This window comes from Protopterus annectens, chromosome 8.part0 (assembly GCF_019279795.1).
Source record: "Protopterus annectens isolate FY-2018-M chromosome 8.part0, PAN1.0, whole genome shotgun sequence".
Classification (NCBI taxonomy): Eukaryota; Metazoa; Chordata; order Ceratodontiformes; family Protopteridae; genus Protopterus; species Protopterus annectens.
Window position 1 is genome coordinate 175,884,420 of NC_056741.1, and position 17,857 is coordinate 175,902,276.

The 17,857-nt window shown below is 31.5% G+C and overlaps 1 protein-coding gene across 1 annotated transcript in view; it reads left to right on the forward strand.

Annotated features, from left to right (window-relative positions):
* The window catches only part of LOC122808179, a 444,989-nt gene that overhangs the window by 217,843 nt on the left and 209,289 nt on the right, over window positions 1–17,857 (forward strand). Inside the window, exon 5 of the mRNA XM_044079146.1 lies at window positions 6,504–6,590. Within this exon, the coding sequence (XP_043935081.1) occupies window positions 6,504–6,590 (87 nt within the window). The remainder of the gene's footprint in view (window positions 1–6,503; window positions 6,591–17,857) is intronic.

The window sequence follows — 17,857 nt, forward strand, 5'->3', positions numbered from 1 at the left end:
TCTGTCAGGAGGCTATCTGCCTCCTCTCCCTTCCTTCCTGTTCATACTGGAGTACCACAATGTTCAATACTAGGGCCACTCCTCTTTAACATTTTTACAAATAATCTTACTACAAATATGTCTACAAACCCACCTTCAAATGATAGCCATCCAACTTCACTTTCCTCCACGTTCTCTCTAAAACCTATCCCCACTGCATTCATCAGATCTCTTCTCTCTAAACTCAAACTATGCTCCCCTTCTGCAGACAACTTACCCCCGTGATTACTCAAAATTGCCTCCTGTTCCATTGCCTAACCCATTTCTATTCTCATTAATCGATCTATCCTTGAAAACACTGTGCCCAAGCTATGGAAAAATGTCTATGTTATTCCTCTCCACAAAGGAGGAAACTCCACATACCCCTCCAACTACCGCCCCATCACAATCCTATCTCCCCACTCAAGGATTATGGAAAAATGTGTCCACAAACAAATCCTTGAACACCTCCGACAGAATAATCTCCTGACCCCAACACAACATGGTTTTTGTCCCCATCACAGCACAACCACCACTGGCATAACTTTCACTCAAACCATTTCCAAAGCTTGTGATGAAAACAAACTAATCTCTAGTCTGTTCCTAGATTTATCCAAAGCTTTTGACACTGTATCCTACAGTCTGCTTAAATCTAAATTTAAAGAACTTAACCTCTCCCAATCCACTATACTCTGGTTTGCTAGCTACCTCTCAAATAGACTTCAGTCTGTCAGGAGGCTATCTGCCTCCTCTCCCTTCCTTCCTGTTCATACTGGAGTACCACAAGGTTCAATACTAGGGCCACTCCTCTTTAACATTTTTACAAATAATCTTCACTATGCTTGTCCCCCTCCCTTTTTAACCAGTATGCTGATGATTCTTCTATAATATCATGTTCTCATAATCTCCCCATCTATTATCCCTTACCCAAGAGTCACTTCTATCTGTTGAAGAATTGCTAACTAGCAACAAACTCCTACTTAATCCAAAGAAAACAAAACTAGTTCTGTTCCTCCCCAAAAATCCTACAGCAATATAAATCCTCCTTCTCAGTCTCTTTGCTCAATAACACTACCATCTCAGCTGAAACACATACTAAACTCCTGGGTGTGGTCAATGATGATCAACTTAATTTTGATGTTCACATCCTACAAACCATCAAATGACACATCAAAGACTAGGCTTACTATATAGCAATAGAAAATACCTCACAAAAAACTCTAAACAAACTCTGGCACAAGCTTTTCTGCTACCTACTCTCTTCTATGCTGATTCTGTTCTCACCAGCCTACAAACCAACCTCATGACCAAACTTGAAACTACCTACAATAAAATAACTATATTTACTGTGAACCTCCCTTACTGTTCCCACCACTGCACTGTGCTACAAAATCTTCAATGGCCAGAAGCACATAATCAGCTCCTATTCCCTCAACTCCAACTCACTCACTTTATTCTCATAAATCCCTCTCATTGCCCTTCTCTCTCTATTCTAATATCTCCCTACAGTCCCAAGTGCTGTCTCCGCAGTGCAGACCTACATCTTCTTGAAGTCTATAAGACCAATAGACAAACTGGGAAACTTTTGTATAGATATTTTGTAACTAATATCTGGAATAAATTTCCCCTAGATCTAAGAACAACCACTAGTACTCTCTGTTTTAAAAAAATGTTAAAAGACTACACAATCAGAACATGGCCTTGCCCCTGTCTTACTCCAACCTGACCTACCTCTCCCCATTTTTCACCTCTGCCTCCATCTCTGCTAGTCCTATATCAGTGATCTCTTATACCCCTATTTTCATATATCTAACTTCCTGCAGACAACTTCTACCTAAATATCAAAGAAATACTGCATTCATGCCAACGTAATTGTTATCTATTGATTTCACTTGCTGTAGATTGCATCTTTTTATCCTCTGTACTTACTGGAACTAAATGAATGTTAGCACTGGTACTGATTTAATGTAAAAGTTCTTTATTGCAATCGATAGTAGGCACCCTACTGTTGGAGTTTTCATGGTTCATGTATTTTTTTTTCTTTGTATGTACTTCATGGATTTATATTTTCTTTTAATTTGGAACTTTTCTCCTTGGGCCTCTACTACAAAAGGGCTTCTAGCCCAGTCAGACTAATCTGGTTAACAAATGTCAAATAAATAAATAAATCTTGCCCCAGGAAACAGCAGAACTATAACCCGGATTATTCTTCTTAATTATATTTAACAGAACATCAACTGTAGGCCTTCATAATTCAGTTCTCCTGTCAACACCACTCCAGCAGACTCAATTAATTCCTTCTCTATTTAGGCTGCTCACTCTTTATTTACAGTATGAAGTTCTTTATCAAACATATTTTTCTCCAGAGTCTTATTGATACCTTTAAACTCTCCATAGATTTTCTCTTCTCCTCCATGCTGATGCTCCACATAGGCCTCTTCCTTGCTGTTATAGGAACCCCCTGACACCATCTAGCAGCTGAAAAGAGTATGGTAAGTTCCCTGATACCCTGCCTAAATTTCCCCTAATAGTATACATACCACTTCAGTTTTTCCCTGAAAAGAGGCCAATAGCCCATAGGGATCAATATGCTTAATAAAGGACAAATAAAGTTCATTAAAAACCTGCTAGAATAACAATATTGCATTACAATTAATTTTCTGAAGGATATAAGGTCTAAAAATAAAATAATTTTCATTGTTTATAGAATGTAGTAGTACTCAGTGTTTGAGAAAAAAACAACTTTTACGAGAACCAGAATAAAAATGTGACACAAGATGTTTTACATCCTTGCTCAGGAATTTTGGAAAATAGTAAAAATAATCTCTCTAAGGCTTAAATCAGGGATTTTTTTTATTTTAAATTCTGCTGTGATTCACTTAAAATATTAAAGGAGTAACAGGTTTTAAATGAACATATATTTTCTGAAGAATAAGAAGTATGACATTTTAATGTATGGCATCATAGACTGATGATAACCCTTAGTGATTATGAGAAAATCAAAAATATTAAAAATAGACAGGGCAAAGACCTAAGGGAAATCAGGGAGAGTCCACAGATATGATAAAGTGATATTAGGAACAGTTGATCATTACAGTATACTTATAAAAAATGAATTTGCCTAAACTTGTATACCAGTTGCTTTCAACTCTCCATGCAGGGAAAAGGCTACAGGATTGCAAACATCACATGCATATATAGGAATTGCATACAGTGAATTGGTTCAAGAATAAATAAATACATATATACATAAATAAATTAAGTGTTTAGATGCATTTATGAATATTTTCTTATACAATGGAATTTGTCAGCAAAGAATAAGACAATATTCGTGGTGACATCTGAGCACTTTTTTTAAAGACATTGAAAATTAATGGCTAGCTATTGCATTTACCACACATGCAAACAAAGTGAGTTAGCAGTGCTGAGTTTAAAGAAAAAAAACTTTTAAATAATTTTAGTTTAATGACAAGGGCAGTATGCTTGACGGACACTGAGGATCTCCTCAGAGCTGTGGGTAGTGGGTGGCAGTCCATTTTACCCTTATTATAATCCGCCATTGGATTCTCATAGTTTTCATTTCAAGATGAGGCAATATAAACAATTAACTCTTTTAGATTCTCGTCAAAATATTATCTTAGCAAACTTTTTCAAGTGATAGAATACAGTTTGTATTACAACATGCACCCCCTGAAACAGCAGATGGTTTTCATTCTGCCACTCAATACACAAATGAAATTATAAAAAGAAAATGTAGTCTTTTTCATCCTCTCATACTAAAGACGATCAAACAAAATAATGAAATGCTGAGGAAAGAAATTATAGAATAACGAAATATTGAAAAAAGTAAGGAGCAATATGAACTCAATTTACAAAGATGGAATCAGTTGAACAGCAAAAAGTTTTCGAAGCATATGTTTTTTTTTTTTTTTTTTTTTGCTCATGAGCACACTTTGAAGAGGCAGAGAAGGAAAGTCAGACCTTGAAAAATGTGTAGTATTTCCTTTAGTGAAACTATCAATTATTATGTATTTTTTTTTACTCTGGTCAACATGTACATCAGGAGCATATCATAAAACACAAATGCTACCTCCTAAAATGATAGCAGGCTTTCAGTTTTTAGAATGTTATTCTTATTGAATTTGGTCCCTGTAAATCTGAATAAGTAGATTTAGAGCACATTTATTTATGATATTACTATCAATGGATGTTATGGGTCAAGTAATTTACCTGAACCAAGGACATTTATTTATTCAAGTGTTTTTGTACTAACACCACCATAACACCATTGATGTAGTGCTTTTAAAATTACTCAAAAGCATATTATGTTTTTTCAAGTTACATGAGAATTCCAAATCACGTGACAAACAAATAGGGAGTTCCTCTGAGTAAAAAAATAAAATAAAAAGCTGTATGTGATTTTAACAATTAATTCAGTAAACACTCCACCATATCAAACACAAGCAGACAGGAACAGTTTAGTAACATGCACTCAAACCAATGGTTAAAGCATATTTCCAAGAAAAGGATTAAATCCTTTATTACTCCAGTTCTCTGCCTACTGTCAGATGACTACAGAAACAAATAGTCATTTACCTTTCCAGATATGATATGAGTACAATCTACATGTTTTTTTTGAAGAAATAAACAGTCTTACAACACTGTGTCAGTGAGGCTGTTACACCACATAATGCCTATACATTTGCAGTTGGTTACTTATCAGAAATATGGAGATAACAATGGGAAATAAAAATAAGTTACATGAAATTCAGTTAACAATCACAAAGGCTGGAAAAACAGTACTCTTGGCATTGGTGGATGTACATCCCAAAATTTCACAGGTATAGTAATGTCTATGTGAGGTTGTTAAAAAACTAAAACAGTTACATATAAAATATTCATGTCAAAGGAAGGAAATCAGCAAGAAAAATATCAGAAAAACTGTTCAAAAATGGTGTGATACACTGGCAATTTATAAAAGCTGTACTATATGTAAAAACAGATTTCTGGCAAGAGCAAAATGCAAAAACTATAAGGAGAAAAGCAGAGAAGAATGCCCAGGAAAGGATATTAACAAATGAAAATGGACAAGTGATAGCCCGACTCTATGGTGCAGCAGGATAGGCCCTGACTGTAACTCAGGTGACTGGGACTCATTTAGTAGCTTTTTTATTATAAGAACCAGGCAGGGAAGAGGAGAAGTGAAGGAGTATGGCCTGCTTCTCACACCTGGGGGAAGGGTGGAGTTTATATGTATTCAGCAGTCAATGAGTGCTGGGATCTACACTAGAGAGGCAACTGCTCATGCTGTGGAGGGGTTGGGCAGGGCTACCTGTGCTGATAGTGTAGGAGGGTAATAATATTATACGTTAAGCAGATTTCTGTATACTAAGTCTGATGACAAGACTTATCTATTGCTTACTGAAGCAATGATCAGAACAGACTAATTGAAGATTGCAGAACAGCCCAGGCAAAACAATCTGGATATAAAAAATCTATTAAACTAATATGGACTATATAGTCATTAACCCACTTTTTACATTATCAGGAGAACAAGGATAAGAAAAAAAATAATAGCAGAATTATTTGCAGTTTAGTATAATGCTGTATGTGTTTATGACCTACAGTGGTATAAAAAGTGTGCATAGTGCCAGCATACGCTCTATTTATAATACAATATAAAACTAATTGAAATGCAAAAGTCAGTAAAGGAGAAAAGGACAGCTAAGATGTAGTGGTTAGGTGACAAGACCAATGATGAAGCAGGAGCACTGGGCTCGTTTGTGGAGGTATTTGTTTAACTTGTGCTCTCAACTTGTTATATGAGTTGAAGTCTTTTAAGTGGGCTGGGATAGATTGCCAACATGAAGGAGCAATTGTTAATGTTCAAAATTTATGTACACCTATTCCAGTTCTATCCCTCTATTCACCTATCTATCTATCTATCTATCTATCTATCTATCTATCTATCTATATCTATCTAGCTATCTATCTGTCTGTCAAAGGTTTAAAGTAGCTAAGAAACATGCATAAAGTAGTACCTCTCCAATATATCATGCATGCATTTATTCATAAATATGGGAATCACAAAGAAGTTGAAAATGATGCCAGGTGCACTCCAGCACTGTGATATTAAGCCATAGTCTACTGCTGTTAGGCATGACAAAACAGAAAAATTGAGTGAATTGCAAGTTGGTGCCACTTTTGTCAGTCCAAGTGTACAATGTGATACATCATTTAGCAAAAGAGGCTGTACATGCACTTTACATGACTTAATAGAGAAAGAGTCTGATGAAGATTATACAACTGTTAAGCAGATAATTGCTACTTCATTTGATAGCTGAATATAAAGTATTTGATGCCAGGAATCCTAGAATAGTTTTCATAACATTTATTTGTATGTATATATCTGTGTGTATGATGTATATAAGCATGCATGTATGCATGTATGTATGTATGTATTTATTTATTTGTTTATTTTAAAGGTATAGGACTTGAGGAACCTTGCTATTTACTTTCTGGAAGTAGCCTTCCATCATCTGGAGTCAATGGTGGAATGGACAATTCAAAAGGTAAGCATGTTGTTACAGAAATTTTAAATTCCATTCTTACTGTAAACACTTCATGTATTGGAAAGCTTGGTGTAAGCATTGCATGGATAGTGTAATTTCAGGTATATATTCTGAAGGTTAAAGTATAAATAACTGAGTCTGCCTTCAGTGTTTCAACATGTTATCAAAAACATGAAACAAAAAACAAGGGTGAGGGGGGCAGAGCCTAATGGCTAACTGAAAGCAGCTTAATTTTGAGCTCTTCATACTCATACTAGAAAATACAGGAAAAACTAAATATATTTAAAAAAAATTGGGTAAATATTGAAGATGAAGTAATTTATAACAAAGCTACCAATTTTGAAGAAAAAATTCTGAAATTTTCCTGTCAAATACTGCAGAGGACATTCCAAACTGTTTGAAGATGAGTAACTCCAAGAATTCACATTCAGACTCTATTATAAAAAAAGAGATACAACAGATATCTGCTACTTTGTTGGACTTATTGCTAAAAATGGACAGATTTACTGAAAATCTAGAAAGTCTTAAGGATAACTGCCAAAAACAAACAGAAGTTTTTAAAGAAATCCTACAACAGCAACAAACAAAAATATCAGACATTGAGACTTCCTTAAGTGATGTTGATGGGAGGTTAAAAGAAGATGAACTACATACTCAATTTCTGTTACAACAGAACACTTGGTTAATAAATAAAGTAGATAATATAGAGAATAAAGAAAGAAGAACAAATATAAGGATTTTTGGTCTTCCAGAGAAATCCGAAGGTGATGACATTATGTCATTCTTGAACTCTTGGTTTCCTGAAGTTCTTGGACTAAAAGAAGGCTTATCCTATGGGATAGAAAGAGCACACAGAGCTATTGGTAAGACATTTTCTATTTCTTCTAAATCAGCTCCAAGATCCATAGTAGTTAAATTTCTTTCTTTTATGGACAAAGAGCTTATACTGAGATCTGCATGGAGGAAAAGTCCTGTTATGTACAAACAGTCATTATTAAGATTTGATAATGATTATTCAACAAGAGTTCTGGATATAAGGAAGAAAACATGGCCATTAGTAAAACTTTTAAAACAACATAAAATCAAAGTGCAGCTATCTTATCCAGCCAAAATAAGAATCCAATATAACAATGACATGAGAACATTCAACAGCATAGAGGAAGCCACATCTTTCATAAAGAATAATAACATAATTCCACTACCTGAAGAAATGGACTGGATAAATTCATCTTCTTTAAAAAGGGCTCCAGGAAAAAATATCTGGTTGGAGGCAAGAGAAAAAAAGAAACAAAAGACTGACAAAAAGAACTCTGATGATACTATTTCTCTCAAAGTGTCAACTAAGGTATGATTATAATATATTAAAACTAAACTCTTTATTACACTAGTATAAAGCAGTTTTTTTTCTTTTCTTTCTTAGATATTTAGTTTAATATAATACTTAAATTTTAGTACTAATTAATAATTTACTAAAGCCCTGAAGTATATATTTATTTTTTGAATACTTGAAAACAATAATCAATGAAGTTTACTAGACATTTTATTTTTTCTTCGTCACTAAGCTTTTAATGTAAACTGTCTTTTTAAATGGTTTTCTCTGTACAACTTCTTAGTTGATAAATTAAGGCACTATCAATGCCTGAATAAATTTTATCATTTTAGTAATTACATTTATGTTATTTAAAAGTGCACATTTAAAATTCATTGATTTAATTTGATGTAGAGTATAGTGATAAAAATGTTATACAATAGAATCGCTCATGAACATTTTAGATGTATTCAGTATATTACTGTATTATTTGAAAGTAAATAAGCATCCATGAGCCTTCTGCTCAGTTATTTTTAGTCTTCTTACCTGAAAAGTTGTTCACCGCTTCATACATAGCACGCGATATATTAACCGTACATAGATGTAATTTAAGTTACTGGCCAGAAGATGGCATGTAAATACACGCTATTGCAGAGATTTCCTCTTTAACACTGCTGTTTCTTCTCTATACAAGTATTTGGTTACTAGAATAGTGCGCTATCATTGCCTGATTAAATATTGTTGTTCTTGGTGAATGCATCTATGTTGCTTAGAGGTACACATTTAGAATTTGTTAATTTGAATTAATGTAAAGTATATTGATGAAAATATTATAAAATGGAACCACTCGTGATCATTTTGGGATGTATCCAGAACATTATTGTATTATCTGAGGGTGGACAGTATCCATGAGCCTTCTGCTCGACTTTTTCAGTTTTTTTGTCTGAAAAGTTGTTCACCGTTCACATTCATAAGCACGCGATACATCCTAGCGTGTTTAGATGTAATTTAAGTTACTGGCCACAAGATGGCGCGTAAACACACACTATCGCAGAGTTCTTTTCCTTAACACTGCTGTTTTAATTACAGTAAAGGAAGCGTTTGCTTCAATTATTTTTCACGTTTCATAAATATTCTTTCGTATCTTATTAAAAATTTTATGGTTTACTATCAAACTCAGCTAATATCTCATGCAAGGATAGCGCTAGATCTGCTTTGAAGAAAGTGCTATTATAACAAGAAAGATAGCGAATCATTTAAATACTGTTGTCTTTACTAGGTGAGTGTCTGGTAAAAGTATAATACATGCGCTCTGTGAACACATCTAACTGACACTGTATTAGATAAGTTACTTATAGTTATTAAGTTATATAGAAATGGAAGAAGAGGGAAGGCAAAGGGAAGGGAAAGAAAAAAAAAAAAAAAAGATCCTGAGTGTCAGCTTACTGGAAATTATACATTCCTTTATCTAAAGATTGCTTTATCATGCTTGTTATTGTTTAAAAGAAGTACTATACATAAAATGATTATTATAAATGATTAGTTATGGGACAAGAATGCTATCGCACCATTATTAAGGTAGATTTCTCTTGCAAGTATAATTCTAATTTTGACCTTTTTCTTTTTTGTTTTATAGTTTAACATATAAGATGAGACCTTTTACTAGTTACCAGACGCTCACTACATTTGTGATAAGCAGAAGGCAATTTCTGATATGTGTGATTTTTAACTTGAACTTAATAGAGAAAATCTTATGAATAATAACTTATTAATAACAGAACTACATAAAGGTCACATATAAGTAATTTAAGAGTGAAACCTCTTACACATTTTATTAATTTTAGATTGTAGAATTATCAGAGTTATAAAACTGACATTAACTGAAGAATGAGAAAATGCTAGTATGCAAAGCATTATAAATGTTGCTTTAATTCTAGCTGTTACTATATTAAATCTTATAAATGAATATTATTATCTGTAAGTATTTTAATTGGTTTCGATAAGTGATTAGCTATATATTAATTAACTTTGCTATGTTGATGTAATACCTTATATAGATCTAAAAATATGTAAACAAATCCTTTTTATTTTAAACAGTATCTATCTATCATACTCACTCTACTTCTTTTTATTATTAATAACAATGTCAAATGTCACTAATGAACATTAATGACTTGACATTTGCTAATATATTATATACAATTGGTAATTTGCAAAAATTTCATAATATTAATGAAAAATGAACATCTAATATATTGTTAAAGTAATTAACAAATGTCTTATTTAAAATTGTTTGCAATTGGAAATAATATCTCATTTTAGAATCTAATTTGTAATGAACAAAACTTTACAGACTAGACATATATGTTATTTACATAATAAGTGCATTATGTTCTCTGGTTTTAGTTTTCTTTTTTTTTTTAATGAGGAGCTCATTTTAAAGCAACATTTCCTCATTAATGCAACTATTATTATTGAGGGTAAATCTGTTTGAACTTTTAAGTCCAAACAGATTTGAGGTGCTAGACACTTCATGTTTGGGATTTAGAATGGCAAAATCATTAATTGTTTATTCAAAATATGTTAACACAATGTTTTTCAACTTTTTCATTTTCCAGTGGTCCAATTTGAAACTTTTTTTAAACATAAATAGAAATAAATATATTCATTTCAAAATAACTTCTAAAAGAAAGGAAAAATCTAACACTCAAAACACATTAATTTCCAAGGTAAAACAAAATTTCAAGAACAAACAATCCAAAAGTACAAATAAATACTTAAAAAAATGACAGACACAACTTTATTATCTATAAATATTAATGGTTTAAATAATCCTATAAAAAGGTCAAATTTTCTAAGATATTTGAAATTATAAAAAGCACAAATCATATTTATACAAGAATCTCATTTTAAAATAGATGATAATTTCACATGGAAACCTAGTGACTATCTAATTCTTTCTCACTCCCTATACAAAAAAAAAACAAGAGGGGTTATAATTTTATGGAAAAGAAGTGTAGTTATTCCACAGATCATTTACAAACACGAAGATAAAGGAGGGTTAATATCAATTGTAACAATAAAATATCAAAATAGAATTTGGACTTTAATAAATATTTACTGGATTCCTGGAATAGGATTGTCTACGGTTAAAAAACACATAGAATTAATTAACAAAGTAAACAAAGGTATGATAATAATGGGGGGAGATTTCAATTGTATTCTAGATAACTTTGAAACAACTAATAAAAGAAAGTTACGTCCCACACCCGTAAGTAAATATTTCAAGAGATGGTTAGAAAGCTTAAATCTGATAGATACATTTAATTTTAAAGATTCTAACTCATTAAGTTATACACATAGCGATTATCGCTTTAATACTTAAACAAGAATAGATAAAATATTTGTCTCCTCTGATTTAAACAGTAGGATAACAAAATTTTCTATTATTCCATGTCCTCTCTCAGATCATAATGCCTTAATTCTTAAAGTACAAATTGATTTCAAAAGACTAAACATTGTAACTAGAATACCAGCTTACATCCTTAAATTAAAAGAGTTTAAACCTTGGCTAGATTCAGAAATCAAATATTTCTTAGAAACAAATCCTATTAAAGATACAAATAATATAATAACTTGGGATACACTTAAGGCTTTTTTGTATGGCAAGATTATAGGATGGTTTAAAAATAAAACAAAGGAATGGGAATCTGAATTACACAACATACAAAAACGAATAACAGAAATAAATACAAGTTCTTATGATGTAGTAGATTCTCAGGAAAAAAAAAACGAAATTATAGATTTAAATAAAACATACAATGAATTCCTCACTCATAAAACAAATCTAGCTTTGGAAAAACTAAAAAACTAAAATTTGCCTCAATTTCAACTTCTCCAAAACACTTACATAATCTAGCAATGAGAATTAAAAAGCAGAACTTAGAAAATAACATCATAAATATAATACATGAAGGAAAAGGGAAAAAAAAAGGTCTCTGATGTGAATGATATTCTTGAAGCTTTTAAGTGCTATTATGCTAAGCATTATGGAAATAATGATAATAATATTTCATTTTCAGATCTGAAATTTAATAATTCCTTAATAAAAAAACTACCTGACCAATTAAAAGTAGAAATGGACAAGCATATCTCCATAAAAGAAATAAAAGATATAATTAAAGTAAGTAAAACAACAAATCACCAGGAATGGATGGAATAATAATGGAATTATATAAAATTATTCCAAATTCAGCAATTTCTCTACTTCATAACATGCTAAATGATATTCAAACTCAAATTATTACTCCACCATCTTGGAAATACTCACTAGTTACCCCTATAAAAAAAGATAAAAAAGATCCATCCCAATGTAGCTCATATAGACCTATCTTTCTGCTCAATAATGATTATAAAATCTTTATGTCTATCTTAGTAAACAGAATTAAGAAATCCCTGACTCAAGTCATAAATGAAAACCAAACAGGCTTTATATTTGGAAGACACACATATGACAATATTCAGAGAATTTTAACCATTATAGAAGCTTTGAACAGAGATAATTCAGAAGCTCTTATAATTACATTAGATATAGAGAAAGCATTTGATTCGGTAAACTGGAAATATCTATTTAAAATCTTGGAACTTTTTGAATTCCCATTAAACTTTATAAATTTAATAAAGAATATATATAAAGATAACCTGGCTTATGTAAAATTAGGCCCATTTACCTCGGAAGCTTTAAAAATAACTAAAGGCTCTAAGCAAGGTTGCCTTATGTCTCCCATACTGTTTGCCCTGGCGATAGAATTATTTGCGTCTACAATACGAAGTGATCTAAAAATAGAAGGAATTAACTTTTACAATAAATTTAATTCTAAAATCATGTTATTTGCTGACGATATATTGCTGACTTTAAAACCAAATGAAGAGTCCATACAAGAATTAGAGAAACAAGTAGAAGATTTTTTTCTATTTCAGGTTGTTTCAATAAATCCAAATCAAAACATATACTTCTAAATAAAATAGATGACTTACATCTGAATAAATATCAAATAATTGGAGAAAAGGTTTCTTCACTAGAATATCTAGGAATTCTTATATCTGAGAACATAGATACTACCATGATTTTATATTATAATAAAATCCAAAATTTTATTCAAAAACAAGTTAATAGCTGGAGTAAATTAATGTTAAAATTGGAAGATAGGTTACAGTTAATAAAAATGATATTACTACCACAAATAAACTATATAGCATTAGCAATCCCTATTTTACCAGATAAAAAAGTTATAAAAACAATACAGAAACTTTTAATGGATTTTCTTTGGTATCCAAAAAAGAATAGAATTGCTTTCTCACATCATATTTGACCCTGGGACTTGGGAGGAATTAAATTTCCAGACATAGAAACGTATATTAAAGCTTCCATCATTAAACTTATACTAAATTGGGTAAATCCAAATTATTCATCTGCTTGGAAAACTTTACATATAACTTTTTTCTTTAATGAAAACAAAATATTAAAAAATATGAATTTGAAGAATTATAATAACATATTCTGGCATATACTATGTAATAGCTTACAAAATAAAACAACAAAGCCCACTAATTTATCATATTTGAATAATATTTATAATCTATTTAGAAAATTTATAATTTTCAAATCCAGACATAAAATTATGGTTCGAACTCTTAATACCATTTAAAACATCAAAGAATTTTAAAGAAAAAATCCAAGAAAAAACACTCATTAATTGGGAATCCAATAACTTTATTTACTGGTTTCAATATTTGAATAATCACAGTACTTTAACCACCCAACAAGTAATTAATGAGTTTAGTATATTTGAAATAGACAGAATAGAACTCCAAAAAATATTGCAATATGCAAGTGATTTATGTAGAATTATTAATGATTCAAACTTTAATACTATACCTAAATTCATAAAATATATGCAAGAATTGATTTGTGGAAATCATAATAAGCCAATTTCTATATCTAAATTATACAAAATTTTAATAGTGTATAAAACCAAAATAGGTCAAAATATTGTGAACACTTTAACAAAGGGCTTGACAATAAATCTATCACCTGAAGGTATAAATGACCTTTTGTTGTCAGTTAAGCTAACCTAAAACTTTGAGATATGGAAAATCTTCACATGGAAATTTCTACATAGAGCCTTTTATACACCATATAAAATAGCCAAATTTGACCCTATCCAAAAGCCCATATGCTGGAGATGTACTTTAAACTCCGAGGCAGATTGGATACATATGTTTTATGATTGCATTAAAAAATTCTGGGAAGATATTAATAGATTTCTTCAAGCCATTTATAATGACAAATTTGTTTTAACAAAATCTTTAATTTTTCTGAATGTAGATGACTCAGTAACTATGAGTAAAAGTGATCAATATCTTTTATGGTCTATTCTGGCTGTAGCCAGAAAATGTATAACAAGAAAATGGAAATCCACAGTCCCTCCAAGTTATGAAGACTTCATATCTCTATTAAAGGAATCTGCACAAAAAGAAATAAAAGTCAAAGAAGAAAGAATTTTTCCCAGACGTTGGACAGACAATACTTGGAATAAAATCTTAATACTTATAGACACATTTCAAAAGGATATAATTTCTTCTACATGAAATTGAAATGTCATAAACTAAGATGGACTTATGTGAATATATGCCAGTAAAGGTTATATTTGTTCTATGGTATTATTCCTCTTTATAACTTTGTTGGTTAATCCTTTTCATTGGACCACCTGTAAATATTGTACATATTGTTATAGTTTTTTAACTATTTTCTTTTATTTTGAATTGTAATTTAAATTTACTGTATCATAATTTGTTTACAAACAAAAAAAATAAAAAAACATTTTAGAAAAAAAAAAAAAAAACAAGGGTGAATCGGGTGGTCTAGGCTCCACAATCCCCATTTGGATAGTACAGCTACCACCTTAATAGCACTAGCTCATGGCAAATTTTACATATTTGATTAAATGGCTACCATTGGAAATTTGATTAATTGATCATAAAAAAGATCTCATTTTGATCTCTTTTTGATACTTTTCCATTCATATATTCTCCAAGGTATTTTTGTTGTAGCAAGTTATCAGTTCACCTTACTATCATTCATATTTTAAAGGTATGTTATTATAGCCTACTGTATGTCTTGTTAATTCATTTTATTAGCTTTCATCAATATTGCTTCACATATAGATGTGTTCAGTTTTATTTAGTTATTTATTTATCTAAGTAAAGAGACTTGTCCAGGGAAGCAACCTTACTCAGTTTACTATCACCCTTGAGATAGTAGAATTAAAATAGTTTCAGCATAAACCCTCAGGTTAACAATAGCTTTCATCATCTCTCAGCTGGTTTCATAGCTATTTTACAAATAAACAGAGATGAGTAAAATGGAAACCAAGAATTCTTCTCTTTCCTTCACTCACAGTTGGAATCCCACAAGGATCAGTACTGGGCCCATTTCTCTTTAATATATTTGTAAACAAACACCATACCAACACAAAAAAGCAAATATAATTCAGTATGTAGATGATGCAGCTCTCATCTGCTTTGCCCCAACACTACAAATCCTCCAGGAAATTAGCCAAGAGTCTTTCTCATCTGTTGAATCTTGGCTAAGAATGCAGATCTTCTAAATGCAGAAAAAAAATAAATAAATAATATTCAAAAGTACATTTTCCATATTGTCTCACTTGACAAGACAAAAAAATTGAAACCATGACAGAAGCCAAGCTACTCTGTGTGCTCACAGATGACAAATTCGAATACAACCAACATATTCTCCAATCTATCAAAAATATGCATAAAAAACTAGGCTCCCTATATAGATTAAACCAATATCTTACAGTATCCACTAGAATATCCATAGCTGCAACCTACCTACCCATACCTCTCTTGTATGCATCACCTATTTTTCCTAATCTCAACACCTTCAAGTCCAGACTCAATGCATGTTGTAATAAAATAGCAAGATTCACCACATAACTATCTCATTAAACCCAGCACTGTACAGCACTACAGGAACTAAATTGGTTAGAACTCCTATATCAACTAAGCTGCTTTTAATTCACCATCACCCGCAAATATATCTATAAGCCAGATAGTTGTTTCATTCTAAAAATCATATTAATACAATGCACTATCAACAGAACACTATTCTCCAATAACAAATCTCTCCTAGATGGAAGTAAAAAAAAAACTCTGCTGGAAATTCACTATGTTCTCACTGTGTCTCAAAACTGTGGAACTCCATCTAAGTAAAGTTTGCAATTGCAGAAAACAACAAATGCTTTAAACATCTGCTAAAGCAGGATCTGCATGTTGCTTGGCTCTGTTCTTACTCTATACTAGGATAATTCCTGATGCTCAAGAAAATACAGGCTACAGTACCTCTGACAAAATCATAGCTGGTCTGTATTAAATACCCATATGGTGATTATTACACTTTCCCTTTTATCTGCTACTGTAAATATTTAAATAATTATATGTCTTAACTACATACTCCAACTTAATCCTCATTTTCCTCATTGTACCACTACTTACTAATTTAACTAGTTATTTCCCCTGACTACCTACACCTACTTAATCCTCATTTTCCATCATCGTGCTATGACTTACTAATTTAACTGGTTATATCCCTTAACTACATACTCCAACTTAATCCTCATTTTCCTCATTGTACCACTACTTACTAATTTAACTAGTTATTTCCCTTGACTACCTACACCTACTTAATCCTCATTTTCCATCATCGTACTACAACTTACTGATTTAATGGGTTATATCCCTTAACTACCTACTCCTACTTAGTCCCCATTCTCCATCATTGTACCACTACTTACTAATTTAACTAGTTATTTCCCTTGACTACCTACACCTACTTAAGCCTCATTTTCCATCATCATACTACGACTTACTGATTTAATGGGTTATATCCCTTAACTACCTACTCTTACTTAGTCCTCGTTCTCCATCATTGTACCACTACTTACTAATTTAACGAGTTATATCCCTTGACTACCTACACCTGCTTAATCCTCATTTTCCATCATCGTACTATGACTTACTGATTTAATGGGTTATATCCCTTAACTACCTACTCCTACTTAGTCCTCGTTCTCCCTCATTGTACCACTGCTTACTAATTTAACTAGTTATTTCCCTTGACTACCTACACCTACTTAATCCTCATTTTCCATCATCGTACTATGACTTACTGATTTAATGGGTTATATCCCTTAACTACCTACTCCTACTTAGTCCTCGTTCTCCATCATTGTACCACTGCTTACTATTTTCACCCCAAATGTCAGTCCTTGTCTTCCCTTTATTTTATTTTATTTGTTTTATTTTACATTTGTTGACCAGGCTATTCCAGCTGGATATATGTCCATTTTCAGTGGAGGCCCGGGGAGAAAAGCTCCACAAATTACAACAACATAAAAGGTCAAGACAAAGACAATAACAGTATAATTTGGTACATAAGAAGTTTTAACAATTATAGTACAAGCCTAAGATTATATATTTTATATCTCAGTAGGAAAAAGGAAAAATTTATCTAAGAATAGATGAATAAGACTAATACATTTGTATTAGAAATGGTGTAGTACAAATCTTTATAACATATTACAAAATTAGATACACTTAGTAATTTATGATAAGAGATACTAAGGCCTTACAAAAACCTAAGAAAGAAAAACACTAGAGATCAATAGATAGAGTATAGAAGAACCCTTGCTTTTCTCCACATTTCTGCCTACTACAGCCTTATACAAATGCACAGGTTAGATCTTCTCTTCTCTTCTTCTTGCAGTCAGAAATTTTGTGATCCACGGTTAGCTTCAGTCATCTGTTACAGCTAATTATGTACGCAAAAATGGATATGAAACCAAGATTAAAATATTAAATAGAATAAAGAAAATGA